Below are 17,083 nucleotides of genomic sequence, written 5' to 3' on the forward strand. Positions count from 1 at the left end.
GGTCACATCCTTTCCTTGGTACTACCTTGGAGCGGATTTACCACATCTGGTTAAGAAAGGAAGGCTGACTGATGCAGATTTTATTTTTATTTTTCTGGAGGGGAAGGAAATTCGGTTTGGTTTGTTTCCCCAATTATTCTTCCTCTCATAAAAAGTAATAGCTATCTTCAAATCTCACGAAGTCTCCCTCAAGTCTTTCAAACACTTGTTTCTTTGATTTTGGCCCACCAAAGTGCAGCACAATAAGCTCTCAGGCCACACATCTCAGCCAAGACCGCTACAAATTTTGCCAAAGATATTTTGAAAAAGGCTTTTCTTCAGCCATTTGCGAGTTTGCTCATGACTGCCCAGCAGGCTTCATCTAAACTAAGTTAACATTAAACCCCCTGCTACCATACACACTAGCGAAATGACAGAGGCCTTTTCCACCCTCAGCTTCCAGAAGCCCCCGACTACCCGCGGGCACACAGCCCTGTGCCGTCACCTCACGGTCGCCCCAGCCACCCTCTGCCGGAGTCAGCGGTGGCGCCAAGGGGTCCCTGCGGCCGCTCCCGCCAAAACCCCTTCGGCGGCTTTAACGGGGGCCGACCCGCCAGCAGCGGCCGCCCAGTTTGGCGCTCGCCGGTGAGGGAGCTGCGCCAGGTCCCGCTGCGCATTTCTCCTCACATCACTCGAGTTCTCCTGTTGACTTTTACATTTTAAAACCACACAAATCTGTGCGTCGACACAGTATATCGCTTTGCTGTCATCAAGAGCTGTCGCAAAGCTCTGGATACTGAAAAACACATTAAATCGGGCCCCACAGAACTGCCACCTACAACTGAATTTCAGTTAAGGCTTTTGATCGTAGTTTTAAGCAGAAATATTCTTCTGGTTTCCCTGTGCACCTGGAAAGTGAAGTTCTGTGGGCCTATTTAACAGCCCGATCATAAAAAAGCAGTTCTGTATTATTTCAATAGTGTACATTAAAATAATTCTACAAGATGACAGTTGGTTCTTAAATATACTGCATGGAACAAAAAGAACAGTAGCAACATTTTTCATTGTAAGGCAGATTATAATTACAGTACTAATCTTTATAGCACATTAGCCTTAATAATTTGTGTCAAAATGACAGTTTATTGGTTTAGATCTTCCAAATAATATATACATTTAGGAGATGTAAAAATTACTCCCACAAGTACAGCCAAATACTGCAAATATTGCAAAACTGCAATGTAAAATCCTGCATTACACTTATTAAAAATACCTGTACTCAATACAAATTTTACATTGCTTTAGTTTTTAACTTCCAAATTTAATTCAGACTGAAATGTACTCTCCAGCATTTTAGAGGTCCTAGGCAATTACTTACTATACAAAAATTCTTTGCAATACTTCAGTTTAGTAAAATATCTTGTTTCATGTTAATTAAAACAGAGCCTGCAGTATTTCAGATGACGCTGTCCAGAAAGGGGTCTTTTCAGCATTCCATAATCCATACACTTTGAGCATACGAAGCACCACAAAATAAGCATATGCATATTTACTTTCCAACAAATTCAATATGAATACAGTATCTACAATGCTTCGAAGTATACATGATTGATCTACCATCACAGAGGAGATCAAAAATTTGAGATCAAGTCACACAGCACCGAAGAAAGCAAGCAACCTCTTCAATACTGAAGTTGTTTTAATCTGAAAGTGAAAAAGAAAAAAAAGCAGTCAGACTGAACAGTAATATTAAACCATTAAGAACATTTAATTACTTGAGCAGTTTCTTTAACCTTAGTTTAAAAGATTCGAGTTAAATGTAAGTTAAAAAAACCCTCACATTTTCTCAGTGATGTGAAGAGACATGCAAATACAAAGACTTACAAAGTAACTGCTTGTACTAACTGTTTTGTGCAAAATGCATAAAAACATATTTTAGTTATTTAGAAATCAAAGGAGAAGTAGTTTGTTTCTTTAGCAAGAAAACACCAATACGTAACTGAAGCTCAATTCCAAAGGAACAGAAGGCAGAGTCCTTTCAAATGCCAGCCTTTCCACTGGTACACGTCCATTCCACTAAACACCTTGACCCCAATCATTTTGCCATGAGGCCAGCTGCATGTGGTATTTCAACAAATACCTTGAGACCACTCCTTCAGCTAACAAGAGACACTAAACAGAAGCCCAGCACCATGACTGTTCCACATGGGATGCACTTAAAGTTGACTATGTTCTGAACTAGAGACAGTTACTTTTGTTTGTATTGTACTTCAAGTGTGTGAGCAAAATGAAACTGCAAATCATTGTTTTTCAATTTTACCATTTCTGTTGGCACTGTGTTCAAGTCTCTAGTTTATAAAAATGTAACAGCACAGTCTAAATTTAGTAGACCTGTACATGACTCAAGCATTGTTTTGCTTGCTTCACTGCTCCCTGCTCAAACACAGAATTATCTTAAGCATCAATGCCACACAATTAATCTATCTGAATTTAATCTTTCACTAATTACCACCAAACCCAAGCAGACTCAAAACATTCTGAAGCAGACAATGTTACTTCCAGTGTTTCCACGTAAAGCAAAGTAGACAAAGTCACAGAAATATGAATCACCACCTGCACCTGTTCAGTTTTTAATTCCCATTCAAAATACCTTCCAAAAATACCATTCATCTTTAACCATAACCTCCATTAACTAGCAGAGTTGTGGATTTAGTGCCCTTTACCTTAAGAGGCTTCTATCCTAAAATTAATTACCCTCTAGATTAAGATGACTAATATTTGTAATCTTTCCTCACTTTATTCAAAAAAACTGAGCAGTGTTTTGTATTCATAAAGAGACCAGCTGAACCGCACTTGCTGCCAACAGGTTCACTTGAATCACAAGTCATAAATTGAGGTTTTGATTATTCGCTGCAAAATTTTTAAGTGTTTAAGTAAACTTCCTGTTTACCTTCTTAGAAGTTCCTTGGGTGACAAGCCTGTGGTATCTATATCACTAAGGCTGTCACTGCTATCTGAAGTGTCTGAGCTGCTGTCTTTTTCTGATTTTTTATTCTTGTGTTTGCCTTTGTTTTTCTGTTTCTTATGTTTCTTTTTCTGTAAAAAGAAGAGAATTAATCCCATATTTCATTGTGAAAGATTTTTCTGAAATGCAAGAACAGCAAAAAGTTGATTTCAACATAGACTCCAAGGTCAACTGAAACAGAACACTTAACAATGACTTTTTTCCACTATTCAGACTGAGCTAAAAAAAATAAAATATATATACCAAAATCACCCATTTCATCCCAAGCACTCAACTCCTCCAAAACAGAAATTTAATTATTATTAGTAGTAGTATACGAGCCATGAATTATATGCAGTTCCCAGAACATGCCCAACATCTTCAGTATACAACATTAAACTACCTATGATATTGTATCTGTAGTCACATTGTATATATGGAAAAAGCAGCACCCTAGTTGGATAACTTACTGTTCTGAAGTTCAGGTTTCAAGACACCTGATAAACGCAGTTTCTTAAATCCTCCTAGTCCCAATATATCTATTTTCTAAAACCTAGCATAAATAGTAAAAAATTTTGACTGGCAGATCAAAGAATCAATAAACTGTTTATTTAAATGAAATACCTTTTCCTTTTTGTGTTTATGTTCTCTCTTAGTCTTGTGTTTCTCTCTGTTCTTCCTATGTTTTTCTTTTCTACTAGGCCCAGGAAAACTTGCTGGCACCACAGGTTCTTGTTGCCTATTAGGGCCTAAAGCACAAAGCAAACGTGGAATCAAAAAAAAAAAAAAAAAAAAAAGACAAAAAAGGTAATTTTGTTATTAAATTCTGCATTATTTCTAATCTAATAGGATAGTTAAAAAACCCCAAACAACAACTAAGCTTTCAAATGGAAATGAAATGTCCAGAACTCCTAACTGCAATCTTCCTACCGTAATTAAAGGCCTTTGCAATCCGTTATTACATGAAACTACAAGGCTAGTCCTGTATTTTCACTAAATTGTTTCTATTATTGCCTCTATAGAGCTACAACAAAATCTGTATACAGGCAAAGAGGTTCCTGGTAGTGACTCATAGCATGGTAATAAAGCATTTGTTGATGCCAGTTTGACATAATGCAGGCATTTAAGAGCTGAAGTGCCTATTCACAAACATTTTTTAAAGATAAATATAGTATGTCTTACATACAACTTCAATGTACAGAATTTAAACACTAGAAGTCTACAGAACCTACCAGAACAAAAAGCTGGAGGCAACTTTGGTCCAAATTCCTCTGTTGTATCCAGTTCCTGCTTTGAAGCAGGCAACAAAGAAATGCCAGGGTCGGTTGTAGCAGTCACATTCTCTATGAAAAGAAACCACAAAAAACTCCCTTTACTTGAAAGGAAAATTAGGTAACGCTTTTTCCAAGAAAGTCTGAAAAAGTTAAAGGAGGCTTTCTGGAAACCTCTAACAAAGCAAATTGATCAGCATCCCATATCTCTGTGGACTGCTTTGGCCAACTGGATACTTGACATTCTGAAACATGTCAACATACTGTTTGAGGGCTGTTTTTTTCCTTTTTAATCAAAATTGACCTTTTACACTATACCATTACTAATTAAATTGCTATCAGTACACGTGTTTCCATTAATTTAGTAACACAGTGCTACTTTTCTATTACTTAAAATTAATAAAATACTCCACAAGATGTAGGAAGTTAATAAACACTAAAAGTTAGATGTTAACAGAACCAACTGTGACAGTAAGTGAACAAAGTATTTCCGTTGTAAGCTAATATATTGTAACATTTTTTAAATTAATTGCATCCTGAAAATATGGGAACTTTTTTACAGCTCACTTATTAAATTTCACTAGGAAGTAGAATAAAAGATTGGTCTTCTCCCTTTCTTGTGGAGTATTCTGGCATCTTTTATTACTAGAATACAAATAAAATGCACTTTTTGATGTCTCAATAAAATTATTTCAATATCGTATTTTTCTGGAATGTCAGTATTTCGAGAGTAAATTGAATTATTAAAGAAATGCAAAATATTTATTTCTGAATTTGTCAAATACCCAAATACCCATCACAAGACCATCATAATTTATCTATCTTACAATTTAACGTAGATATAAACATTTTCCTGTATTTCTCACTGATGTACGCTCTAACATTAGATGTTTTGCTCCTCCTCACTGTTTGACAAACATTCCACAGGGCAGTTTGCTTTTAAACTCTGCGCAAGACACATGGCAACATAAATAATACTGCAACATGCAAAGACTCATGTATTATTCCACATGCCCAGCTCCACCAGCGCCAGATGATCTGCACAAGAGCATACCACTGTCCTAGCAGTCCCAGGGTATTTGTTTCATTAATGATGTTTTCATGGATGTTCATTTTTATGAATACCTCATAAAGTACTTACCCTGCACATTAGATGAAGAACTGTCCGGTAAATCATCTTGCTTGGTGGTTTCTGAATCTATTACTGAAGTAGTTGGTTGCTGTTCTTCATCACTCTCTTCTTCAGAGGAAGATGATTTTTCATCTGAGGAACTCACAAAAATGGCCTTAAATAAATCCATGGATGGTCTGCTTTCTTCTTCCTGATCCTTATCTTCATCAGCTACCTGCAAAACAGCATCATAACAAACTGTATTTAAACACTACAGAAACTAACAATCTCTCTCTGGTAAGTAATAACTTCAAACATGCTGACATGTATTTACAGAACACTTAAATATCACAATAGCCATGAAATACACAATCTCAGGAACCCCTAATCCAAAACAGTAAAACTCTGAAATACTGCTAAACTTAAGTCAATATCCTGTAAAGGGTAGTGCAGTTTGTGCCACATAGACAGCCGAAAATAGATCCCCAGGTACTATAAACTGTAATTCATTAATTCAAACTTCAATTATACACTACTAAATTCAAAACAAAAAGGACCATCACCTTTCTCCCCAATGTATGCACCTTTCTCCATTCTATGCAGAAAAAAAAAAAAATATTCTTGCACCTGCGAGCAAAGTGGATATAAGGGACTGAATTTAACTCCCAGACTGCCAAGCTACATTTTTTCTTCCCTTAAGCTGCTACTTCAAGTATAGCCATACTTGCTGTACTTGTATGCTGCAGATATTTTACATCTCTGAGTTATAACCTCAAAATTCTTCAAAGTACAGTCTCACATCTTCGTTTATCCCAAGTTGGCTCTTCTGCTGCAAACTGATCTGTATTAAATCAATTCATGTATTACCCAACCTTATTTCAGGGTTGCGAAGGCTTACAGATATTCCCCTTTAAGTTCAAACACCGTCATAAACTCACCTCAGCGGGAAGAGTTTCACTCTGCCCAGTTCCACATTCTTCTGTTGCTGGCACTGGTGGCTGCTGCTGAACATCAGCTTTTGATCTAGCAAGACTAATGAATTCGCTGATAGAATCCTTTTTCTCCTTCTCTTTATCTGACACATCCCATCTTGAAGGCTTCTTTGGTTCTAAGAACATCCCAAACATTCAAATCAGTTGCATGCCAACTTATTCTGCATTTCATGGCCTACTTGATTTGAAATTACTCTGCTTCTTCAGTATAGTTAGACATTTTTAAAATCTTTCTAATGAATATCTGACTTATAAAGGTCTTCTAGGTAGAAGAAATTATCATCACTGTCTTCAGTTTTTATGCCACTGAATGTATTTTCGATTTATTTGGGTTTTTTTAATAAAAAAATAATACATCAGGTGGATAAATTCTCCGTAACAAAGATATGCTTTTCCTATACTATTATCTCATTTCTAGCTAAATGAATAAAGTAACAACAAACTTACTGTTGAGACTGTTATTCTGTTGGATTTTTTCATTTGTTGCTTGAGTTACAGATGTGGTGGGCTCAGGCACAGTTAAGAAATTAAACACAGAATACTTGTCTCGTTTCACTTTTGGTAACCCAACAATGGAAGAACTAGAGGGAAATAAAAGAATTTGTTGATTTTTGTTTTCAACACAGAAAAGGCTTCAAATTATCTACAACAAGCTGAAACACCTACAGCAGTCCTTAAAATGAATAATATTTTGTGAGAGGTCACCATGTTTAATGAGGCAAATAAAAAATTAGGCAGTTTATATTACCTCTATTATGACACAAGAAGAAAACACCAAGTCAGATTTTCCACAAGCAAATGACAGACTCTAAATTTTCAGAAAGCGTTAAAAATATCAGTATCAATCATCTTACTCGGGATATGGATCAGGAACATTAAATCTTTTACACAACAGCTTTTCAGGATGCCATTCAAACTTGTCTCTTGTGAGTTTGCCAAACATCTTCATCTTCACAGCAGTTTCCTTATCATCAATATCATTCTGAAAAAGTCAAACATTTATAGCTGCTAAATAAGTAACAACTTACTGAATTGACTATTACTGTCATAAGACTTAAGAACAGGACAGGAACATAAGTATTTAAGTGTAGTTTAGCAAACCACTGCTTTGTATGCAGCAAGTGTTTTGAATCAAAAGTTTACTAAACAAAATGACAACAAAACAATGACTTCATTTCTACAAAGAGTTTTAAAGAAAGAATTTTGAAAATCAGGGTTAAGCAACAGCACACACCTCTTGGTCCCGAGGAACTTCAACTTTGTCAACATCATCTTCATATTTAGCCCGGGTAAACCTGGATGACAGTGTTGAATTTGAGGATTTGTAGAACATTGCTGCACGGAAGAACTCCTCTTGTTCTCTTCCTCGCTCCCATTCTGTCATGTTTGGGTCTAAATAATGCTCCAATGTATCTACTATAAGATAAGGAGAGAAATGCTTAGCAGAGATTATGGCTTACTTGGGTCTGATGCTTTTCAAACAAAAAGACTAATAAGCAAACATCCTTCCAAGTATTTAGTTTAAGGATAGTATTAACCTCAACTGTGTTATTCCCTGATAAGGGGAGGTACTTCTTCAAGACAGCAAGAATAACAGCATTTGCCAAATGCAAGATAAAGATTTTAAATAATTTTACTTGTAATGCTGACTCCTTACTCATCGCCCTCTTAAGAGAGGTTCAAAGCCCCGTATGTATTTAACAGGTGTTTAAAACAAAAAGTGGTTATTTGATAAAGCTTTGGATTACAAACAAAGAACAAAAAGGTTAACCAGTGAGTAAGCCTTGCCAGGCTTTGGTAACTTCAAGGGCCTTTCTGGTATATAAAGCGTCCACTGAAATACAGAATTTGGACACAGGTTTTTGTGAAGAACACAGATCCTGTTTGAAGCAAGGGGTTTACATTTGGTACCAGAAGGAACAAGAAATAACACCAGCCAAGCAAAGACACTCATACAAACAGAATCTTAATCATTCAAGTTATTAAAATACTTCTGCATTTTCATCGTTATGACTAATGAGGCACTTACAGTCATAAGAGGATACTCACGTTTACACAAGGAAAATCCCAGTCCTGAACAGAGGAACTATGGGTTCAAAGCTCAAGTAGTCTGTCTCAAAATGCAGTAACCAGAAAAGGCTATTGACCAGGAAATCTCTTTCCATACAGTGAAAAGGATTATTAAAAAAGAAAACTGAAAATAACAAAGCCAGGTTTTCTACCTGAAACTATACCCTTTTCCTCTGCAAAAAGAATTTGCTGGTGCCCTTTCCCTAATAGCCCCTTTGTATTTTACAATTTAAAACAAAAAAACTTCATTTTTTAAATTTTAAGGCAATCTAGGATTCACCTGCTGCTGCTGATCTCCCTAGCCCAGATTTCAGCATTTTATGCCTTACACTAGTATCATAGCATTGGGAAACTCACCACAAGGCATCATTAGTACATGTTTTAATGCAAGATGCACTGCATTGTCACTTAATAGCAAAAAACTAAACCAAAAGGAAAGAGACTGAAACAGAATGACAAGAGATGAAGGGGGCTGGGTTTTTTTGGTTTTGAGTAAGAGCTCTGCGTGCATGCTGTGATTTTACAGCCATAAATTCTTCTGAGAAGAACATAAGTGAAAGTGGCAGTTTGAGCATCCAAGGGACACTTAATACAAGCTTTGACAAGCGTGAACTATTTCACTTTAGGACCCTTACCTCCTCTGGAAGTGCAGGATATGGGTTTTCTTTTTATTTTTCCTGTCATTCTACTGTGACCCGATAACCTTTCTGCCTCTACAGGATCTGTCAGGTTTACTCCTCAGAGAGAAACAAGCTAAATGAAAATACTTGTTCCATGCATAGTTCATGATACTGACCAAAGCTGAAGTCTACTTTGGCAAATGGAAGAAGGCAAACCCAGGCAATTAAAAGCATGAAATGTCATGCCTAAAATCGAGCCTTGCTGACACTTACATTACTGAGTAGTTTTGCTGAAGTCAATAAAGTTACGTATCCGTAAAAATGTATCTTAACATTGGCCCTTAAAAGAAGTAGGGGGACAAATGTTGTGGAATTCAGGAAGAGAACTCAGAGTGAACATAAAATACATCAGGAAAAAAAGGGCAGGGAAAAAAAATAATCAAAAAATACAGTTTCAGAGAAAAATTTAAATGCCAGGCTTAGTATCTTCAGTTACCTTTTTCTCCTTGCTTAAGACTTTTCACAAAACTTTCATATCTCTTTTGTTTTTCTGGATTTCTTGCAAATGGTTTGAAGTCACTAGAACCAGCATTTGCTAACTGTCCCCCCAACAACATTTGCCATTTGCGAGAAGCATCATCTGGGGAGGCTGGCTGGAATCTGCTATTTCGTGACTGCTGAGGCACTACTTTTGCTTTCATCTGTTGTTCAGATGCTCGTTTCACTTCTTTGAGTCTTTCTCTATCTTTCTCAGACAGATATTCCAAAACAGAAGGAGCTGGACCTAAAACCAAAAAAAGCATTAAGAGACATAGAAATGAAAAATTACTAAAACTATTTCTGCCACTTTAGCAGAGGAAAAAAGCCTACCACTACACATACACATTCAAAGAAAATACTCTTAAGCAGCAATAAAAAGTAAAATGGCCGAGATGGCAGACAAAAATTTGGCCACTACTGCATCTTTTATGCTATTTAACACACGTTTACATATTACTTTGTAAAATTTACTATTGTAGATACAAATGTGAAGCACATTTGCAAATTACCTTCAGTGAATTTGCATGTATTTCAGTGAAACCTCATTTTCCAGTAAAAAACCTCAACCTCACAGCCTACTATATAACAAAATTCATAACAAGGCCACAAAAAAATAAAAAAAAAAAGGGGGGGGGAACCCCCTGAACACCACAACAGAACAATCCCACACTTACATTTTCTTTGTAAAAGATTTAAGTAAATGGAAATACAGGCAGATATGTCAACAATTCATTTGTTGAGATGAAACTGAACAATGGTAAGGGTGTTCTAGCTAAGCCAACTAGATTTAGTATGTTTATGTTAGAAAATAAGTGTTCAAGGCTAGACCAAATTTTTACTGTTACATAAACAGAGGACCTGAAACACAAGCAAAGGTGTGGTCACATGTATCAATACCTTTTAGACTAGTCTCTCCTAGTTGTTCCCTCCTCTGAGATGCATTCAAAGCATGCCTGCCTTGCTGCGTCATATTACTCTCAAGTTTTCCAGTCGATTCCTCTAATGCCTTCTGTAAACGGCTGTTTTCATTTCCAGCTGCTATCACAGGTCGAAAGTAATGGATTGGTCTGTAATTTCGTGGCAGGTCAGGTGGTCGATAAATCTTGAGGGGTGGTGGTAGGGGTGGTGTTATAGAACAAAAAAATCCACTAAGAGATACAACTTTGTATTTAACAATTACAAATGTGCTTCAGAAAAAGTCACCTCAATCTAAAAATTCCTCAATTTACATCTTAGCAGTAGAAAGAGATTCTTTTAGACCCAACCAATAAGTGGCATCATAATACAAACTTTGGGAACAAACTGTTATACTGTTAATAAGTAAAGATAATGAAAAATAGGAAAACATGCACATCAAGCTGCAGCAAAATTAACAAGTGGCTTAATATGCATTTATTTGAGAAACTGCTCTTGGTATTGCTTAATAATTACATTTTTTTAAAGCAGAAGTTACATGAGTCAATTAATTAATTGGGCTATTGAGTATTTCTGTGCTTACTGTATTTTAACATCTTTCAAAGCCTTTTCCCCCCATGTTCTTCATTCAAGCTGTTACTTCAAAGGTTATCCCTGTGTCTCCTATACAATGCAATTTTATATACCACACAAATGTTTAAATGTTTTTCCTTTTTCTTCATTAGAAGGAGGACCATGTCACACAATTATGTTTGCCATTCTAATTTATGCATATATATATATATATATATATATATATATGGCATACATTATGCAAATCTGAGAACAGGGCTAACAAACTAACTTGTCACCACAACAATGAAGTAAATGAAACACTGGGCCTGATTTTTACAGAAAACCGAATGTTACATCTGAAAGATCTAGAAGCAAAAGATGTATGCTTTTTTTATTATTATTTCAAAGTTAAATCAAACCCTTCCTCCAACTTTATGCCAAGTAACAGTGGACAGTGTGGAAGGCATTTGTTCAAAGCCAGTACATAGGCAAAGTTTAAATAGTAAGACTACATCCAGTAGTCTGACAAATTTTAGGTTTGTACTGAATAGCCTCCAACGCTCTAATTTTGCTCATTCAGTGGTCTTTATTGCTGACTAAAACTTTTATTTCTAAGAACATAAAACACACTGAGCAACAGTAAAGTCCATACAGCTCACATGTCAATTTGATGATGTTACTCTTAACACAAAAATACTAGGATCTGCTTACCTTGGTTGGAGTTGATGATTTTGATGCCAGGGAAAAACCATCCAAGATTTTGCCTATATATTTAACTTCTCTTTCAGACTCTACAAAATGACCATACAGTTAGTCAATATTTAAAACATGTAGGTTTGGCAAAAAGCATTTTTTCTGAATATTTTCCATTTTTCAATATATTTCATGGAGCATAATAGTGGTTCTTTGTCTTCACTGCCTTTCATTTAAAATTAAGGGTTCTAAATTTGGATTAGTATTATACAGCTAAAAAACTATGACCAGAGAGATTGCTGTAGGATGATCAAGGCTAATAGTGAGGCAATAGTATCGCTACTGTGCGCATCTAACATCATGAGTGACATGAACTATGTGCAACTAACATCAGCCAGTGCTCTAGAAATCACTGCAGTATTAATGCTCTTAGAAGTTGCACTAAAAATAAACTGGTATCAAGATAAAATATTTCAGAAGTCATTTCCAGGTCTGGACACTTCAATACATAAGGAAGACCAGATGGAAGCTTCAGGTATCAGGGCTAGAAGATACCAGTCTGCTGAAAATTAAAATATTTGGAAAATAGAGACTACACTTATGTGATTTTTTTTCCCGCCATACAAATTATACCAGCTCTTTAGACAGAACTACAGTTCTTACTTTTTTTGGATTTATACTGCTTAGGTGCTGTCCAGCCATACAAGCCATCTCCAGGTTCCTCATCTTTTAGAATTGTATCGTATTTTGACAGTGTTTCAGTTGCATAAATATCATCATCCTCCTCCTCCAAAGCTCCTACACCAAACGCCTGAAATATTTCAGATAAAAATAATGACAATTCTGAAGTGTAAGAATAATACTTTTGAGTCACATATTAGAATACAACTACACGTGGACCTATCCATCTATACAAGATGTCCAGTATACATATATATACTGGGAAAAACATACAGCTTCACCAAAAAAGAAAAAAAAAAAGATGCTACCAACTAGTGGGGGGGATGTGTGGGAAGAGAAAACCTCACTGAAAACAAAAGCACATATATTCCACTCCCTTGACAGGGAGGGACAGTGAGTTTGGTCTGTACAGGATGAGGACAGCAGCCTAACTCCACAAGGTAACATTTGCTGTCTAAGAGTAGATTAAGTTCTCAAAAGAAAAAAAAAAGTAAATTGGCATGAAAATTAAACCAGTATAATTCCCAGAAATATAAGTTGACAGTGCTTCTACATAAGAACTACAAATACCATAGAGTACAGGAAAACCTCTGACAGATTCAACAATACTAAAAGTAAAATTGACCAAAAAATGTAAACGAAGAATATATTGAGTATTAATTTTCTCTAATCAAAGAAACACAAGAATTTTCTCCACCCAGAGAGAGGTATTCTATAGTTCTCTAACAATATTGATAAACGAAGGTATGTAATAGTTCTAAGGATCTGCCCACATCTTAAGTAAAAAACCAAAACAATCCTCTTTTCAAACCACACTTAAGATTCCACAAAAGAAAAAAAAATTAGATTTTATTCCACTAATAATAAAATGCATTAGAAGCGTCCTTACCTGACCTGTAATACCTAGTTTTCTTCCTTTATTGTGTCTCAGATCACCAAGTAAATTGCTTGTGTCTTCGGAACCACCTGTGAAAAGATTCAGGTGTTCTCTTCCAGATACACCAAACAAAGCTTGTGAGGGGTCCAAACCCTTGTAGCCAAGTCCATGGACATTCTCTTTTGGCGTCAAATCTACAGGCATTACATCTTTTGGTGCAAACGTCACATTCTCTGGCTGGTATTCATCCTCTTCATCCTTGTACAAAATAAAAGTATATAACAGCAAATATGACTACAACGTTTTTATGTTGAGCTTTTACAATATTTAGTTAATGTGAGACTAGGCAAATTTGCGTTAAATTATATATGAAAATATGTACGAACTACATCTGCTTAGGTAGCAAAAGAATACATTTAGTTACATTAAAATTTTTCTTCACAATAAGCATAGTAACTAGAAATACTTCTAACAAAACTTGGAACTGCATATTAAAATACTGTTCAACAACATCAAAGAAGTTGTTTTTTAAAAATGTGTTAACACACATTCTTACACAAGGCAACAAACTTTTGTCCGTTTAATACCTCAGAACCCTCAGACAGTCCAGGTGGTAACGCACAACCATATATTTTCACCGCAGGGTCTGTAAAAGACACAGTAGCACCATATTAAATTACAATTCTTTATTATATAACTCTAAGATTGCAGAAACAGACCAAATAAAAGGTTTTAAAATTAACTGTCTAATAAAATGTATGAATGCTAACTTTCTATTAATGAGTTCAGGAGCTTCACTCAACTTACCAGGTTTCTGCCTGCACGGCTTTCTTTTCACACGCGGTCCAATTCCTTGCCCTTCTTTCCAGCCCATTTTCCGTAACAGTTCAACCCCAACTGTTATTCTAAGAAGAAAACAAAAAGAAAAAAAAGTTACCTCAAACCACATCTTTAGTATTTATTGAGAAATAACAGACATATATAAGGTTCAAAATTATGGTTTTATACCCTACTTTAAAATAAAATCTGAATGTTATCAACATTTGCATATACATTACATCCCAGTTTGTAAATGTTGACCTGGTACAAGTCTGCGGATACAAAACAGAAATCCAGGTGGAGGCCAGTTAGAAAGTCTAACACTGCAGTTTTTCCAGTCTCTTTCATGGATTATTGTGGTCAAACATTACTTTTCTAACCACAACACTTCTAAGTGAAAGGCATTGTTTGGTTACGTTTTATTTAAATTTACTTACTTTGATGGTCCTATTAAATCATCAAATGCAGTGGTTCCTGGAATGGCAGCAACTACTCCTGCAATCTGTCTAGCTTTCTCTTTTATTCTGTCTTTAGCTTTGGATGCAAAATCATCTGTGGTTGTAATATCTTTTGGTGCTATCCCAAATTCACTAAGATCCTGGAAAATACAGACAAAATGGAAAATATAGGTTAAAAATATGTTTCCTTCAAATGCTTGCTTACTGTAATGGTAAAGGTAAGAAAACAGGGTATGACCCTCAATGGCTAAATTTTTCAAGCCATTTATACAGTTACTTTTTCAAAAACTTGAATGGTCATATTCTAAACTGCTTCAAAAGTATTTGTATTTTCTGATCAAGTGAATGAGTTGAGTTCGGAGGGGAGGGGGTGAATACTGAGGTTACAGGAGCTTCCTAAGTGAATCTAAAACATCCTATAGGATGTTCCTAGTAGTATAACACAGTATACAATAAGTAATTTAAAAGTTACTTCCATTTTTGCTAAGTTCTTTACAAGATTTCATTGCCTGAAAAACCTGCTGTCATGGTAACTACTTCCAAAAGATTTGTATTCCCTTCTAGATTTACCTCTTCATCCATGAAGTCTTCTGGTCCAAGAACGGTTCTGTCTGCTCTCTTCTGCCTTGATGATACAAACGCTGAAGGAGTCCATCCTTTAAAGAAAGTAGATATTTAAGTAAGGTACTGTAAACTGCCACATAATATCGGAAAACAAGTCAAATATTTCAACTTCACACCTTAAAGATACACATCAAGGGAACATTTGTAAAACTGCAGTCCAAAAACTCAAGGGGAAGTAACTTCAACAATACTGTTTCAACTATTTACAGTATAATGAATAGCAGGAAAAAAATGCTTAACGACTATTAATTTGTTTTCACTAACACCAAATTACGGTAATCGATTAACCCTTTCCAGAAGACAGAAAAGTATCCAACCTTCCTTCGTGCCAACAGTGTTAAAGTAACCAGCAGAGAAACCACCAGTAAAAGCTCCATGGAAACGCTGATACCGTCCCTTTGCGTCTTTAACAGTCTGTTCTTGAAGAGGAACTGGCTTTTTAATTCGTTCACCTGCAATCAGATAAATCAGAAACTAAGTCACAACACTGCATAAAGAACAGACTCTCCACTTGCTCCAGATGCTGTTTCTCCCTTGCAATTAAGAACTGGATCAAACAGTGTAGCCACCCTGAAATGGAAAGCATCAGCAGTTTACATTTATTCCCACCCTACTTTATCTATTTGTTTACACTGCTGTTGTACCCTGCCAAAATAAAAGCATGAAGAGTTCAAACACAATTCCTAAATACTACGAAGTTCCGAGAACATCTTTTTTCCTGTGAAAGGATGTTTTCAGTTTAGTTGCTTTTAGTATGCAAAACCCCTGACAGGATCACATCGTTTAAGGAATTGTGTTGAGAAGTTACACCACATCCTAAGTGTCCAAAACTGAAACAAAACACAAAAGCTATCGACTTCGACATGAACATCTGCACCTTTTTTGTAATATTTCTATGAATTAAGCAGCACAGACTCAGGAGTCACAGCTGTCCAGCAGTCTTTGGACAATGCCAAGTCTGTCCCACGAAGGCAGGTGTAGGACGTTCACACAGTATAGCCACATACATTTCAGCAGTTATACCTGAATGCTGCTTTTCTTTTTGAGGCTCAGGGGAAGATGAGAAGGACGGGCCCCCAGCTCCAACCCAACAGAGCCAGCACAAACCCTGGGGCGCCCCAGGCCCCCACCCGCAGTGCTGGGGGGGCCTCTCCTTGCCCCGGGAAGCCTGCCCTCCGCTCCCCGGCCGCCTCACCCCGCAGCCCCCCGCCCAGGGCCGCCGCCCCCAGCCCTCCGGCAGGGCTGCCAGGGCTACCCCCACGCCCCACGGCAGCAGGAGGAGGGGGAAGCAGGTCGCGCCGGGCCCACACGCCGCAGCTTTCCCGGAGCCAAGGCCATAAGGAGGCGGACAGCAGCCCCGGGACGCCCCAGCGCCTCACGCCGGGTGCCCTCAGGCCTCCCCGCCCGCGCCCCACGGCGGAAGTACCGAGGGGGAGCAGCCGAGCTCCCCGGGGACCCCTTACCCTCCTGCAGGGGCTGCAGCGCGGTGCCGTAGCTCGCCAGATCCTCCTCCTCGCTGTCACCGGACTCCGCCGCCGCCATCTTGCCGCGACGGCCGCTCGCGCAGGGCAGCGCTGCGTCACGTGCGGGAGGCGGGGCGCGGCGGCGGGCCTGGCCCCCGAGCGCGGGCGCGGGAACGGGAACGGGGGCGTCCGCTCCGCCGCTCGTCTCAGCCGCCTCCGCCGTGGCAGCGAGGACCCCTCTCGGTCCCCGTCACATCTTCTGCGAGCAGCTTCGGTACAACGGGGCGGGCACGGCCGAGAGCGGAGCCGGTGCCTGTCCCTGCCCCTCCAGCGCGACCGGCGTCGGTTTAGGAGGTCACAAACCCCGGCACGCTCGGTGGCTCCGGCCGGCCCTTTCGGCCCGCAGAACTCTGA

General features: G+C 37.9%; 1 protein-coding gene across 3 annotated transcripts; it reads right to left on the minus strand.

The window, feature by feature from the left end:
- Positions 1 to 1,099: 1,099 nt before the first annotated feature.
- On the minus strand, positions 1,100 to 16,797 carry GPATCH1 (G-patch domain containing 1). 3 transcript variants are annotated; one of them, XM_056360898.1, is made up of 20 exons: positions 16,670 to 16,797; positions 15,524 to 15,658; positions 15,153 to 15,238; positions 14,562 to 14,722; positions 14,113 to 14,210; positions 13,893 to 13,951; positions 13,318 to 13,563; positions 12,411 to 12,558; positions 11,766 to 11,845; positions 10,482 to 10,686; positions 9,541 to 9,828; positions 7,589 to 7,767; positions 7,209 to 7,336; positions 6,802 to 6,935; positions 6,301 to 6,470; positions 5,393 to 5,597; positions 4,213 to 4,323; positions 3,605 to 3,729; positions 2,927 to 3,072; positions 1,100 to 1,680 (listed from the first exon to the last, which is right to left on the minus strand). In XM_056360898.1, exons 1-20 carry the CDS (start codon positions 16,746 to 16,748, stop codon positions 1,659 to 1,661), a joined length of 2,805 nt encoding a protein of 934 aa, XP_056216873.1. In that variant the 5' UTR covers positions 16,749 to 16,797; the 3' UTR covers positions 1,100 to 1,658. The 3 variants fall into 3 exon arrangements, with proteins under 3 accessions (XP_056216873.1, XP_056216872.1, XP_056216875.1); XM_056360897.1 differs by having other exon boundaries at positions 7,589 to 7,770; XM_056360900.1 differs by lacking the exon at positions 1,100 to 1,680 and having other exon boundaries at positions 2,923 to 3,072.
- Positions 16,798 to 17,083: the final 286 nt, after the last annotated feature.

This window comes from Falco biarmicus, chromosome 15 (genome assembly GCF_023638135.1).
Source record: "Falco biarmicus isolate bFalBia1 chromosome 15, bFalBia1.pri, whole genome shotgun sequence".
In the NCBI taxonomy this organism is placed as follows: Eukaryota; Metazoa; Chordata; class Aves; order Falconiformes; family Falconidae; genus Falco; species Falco biarmicus.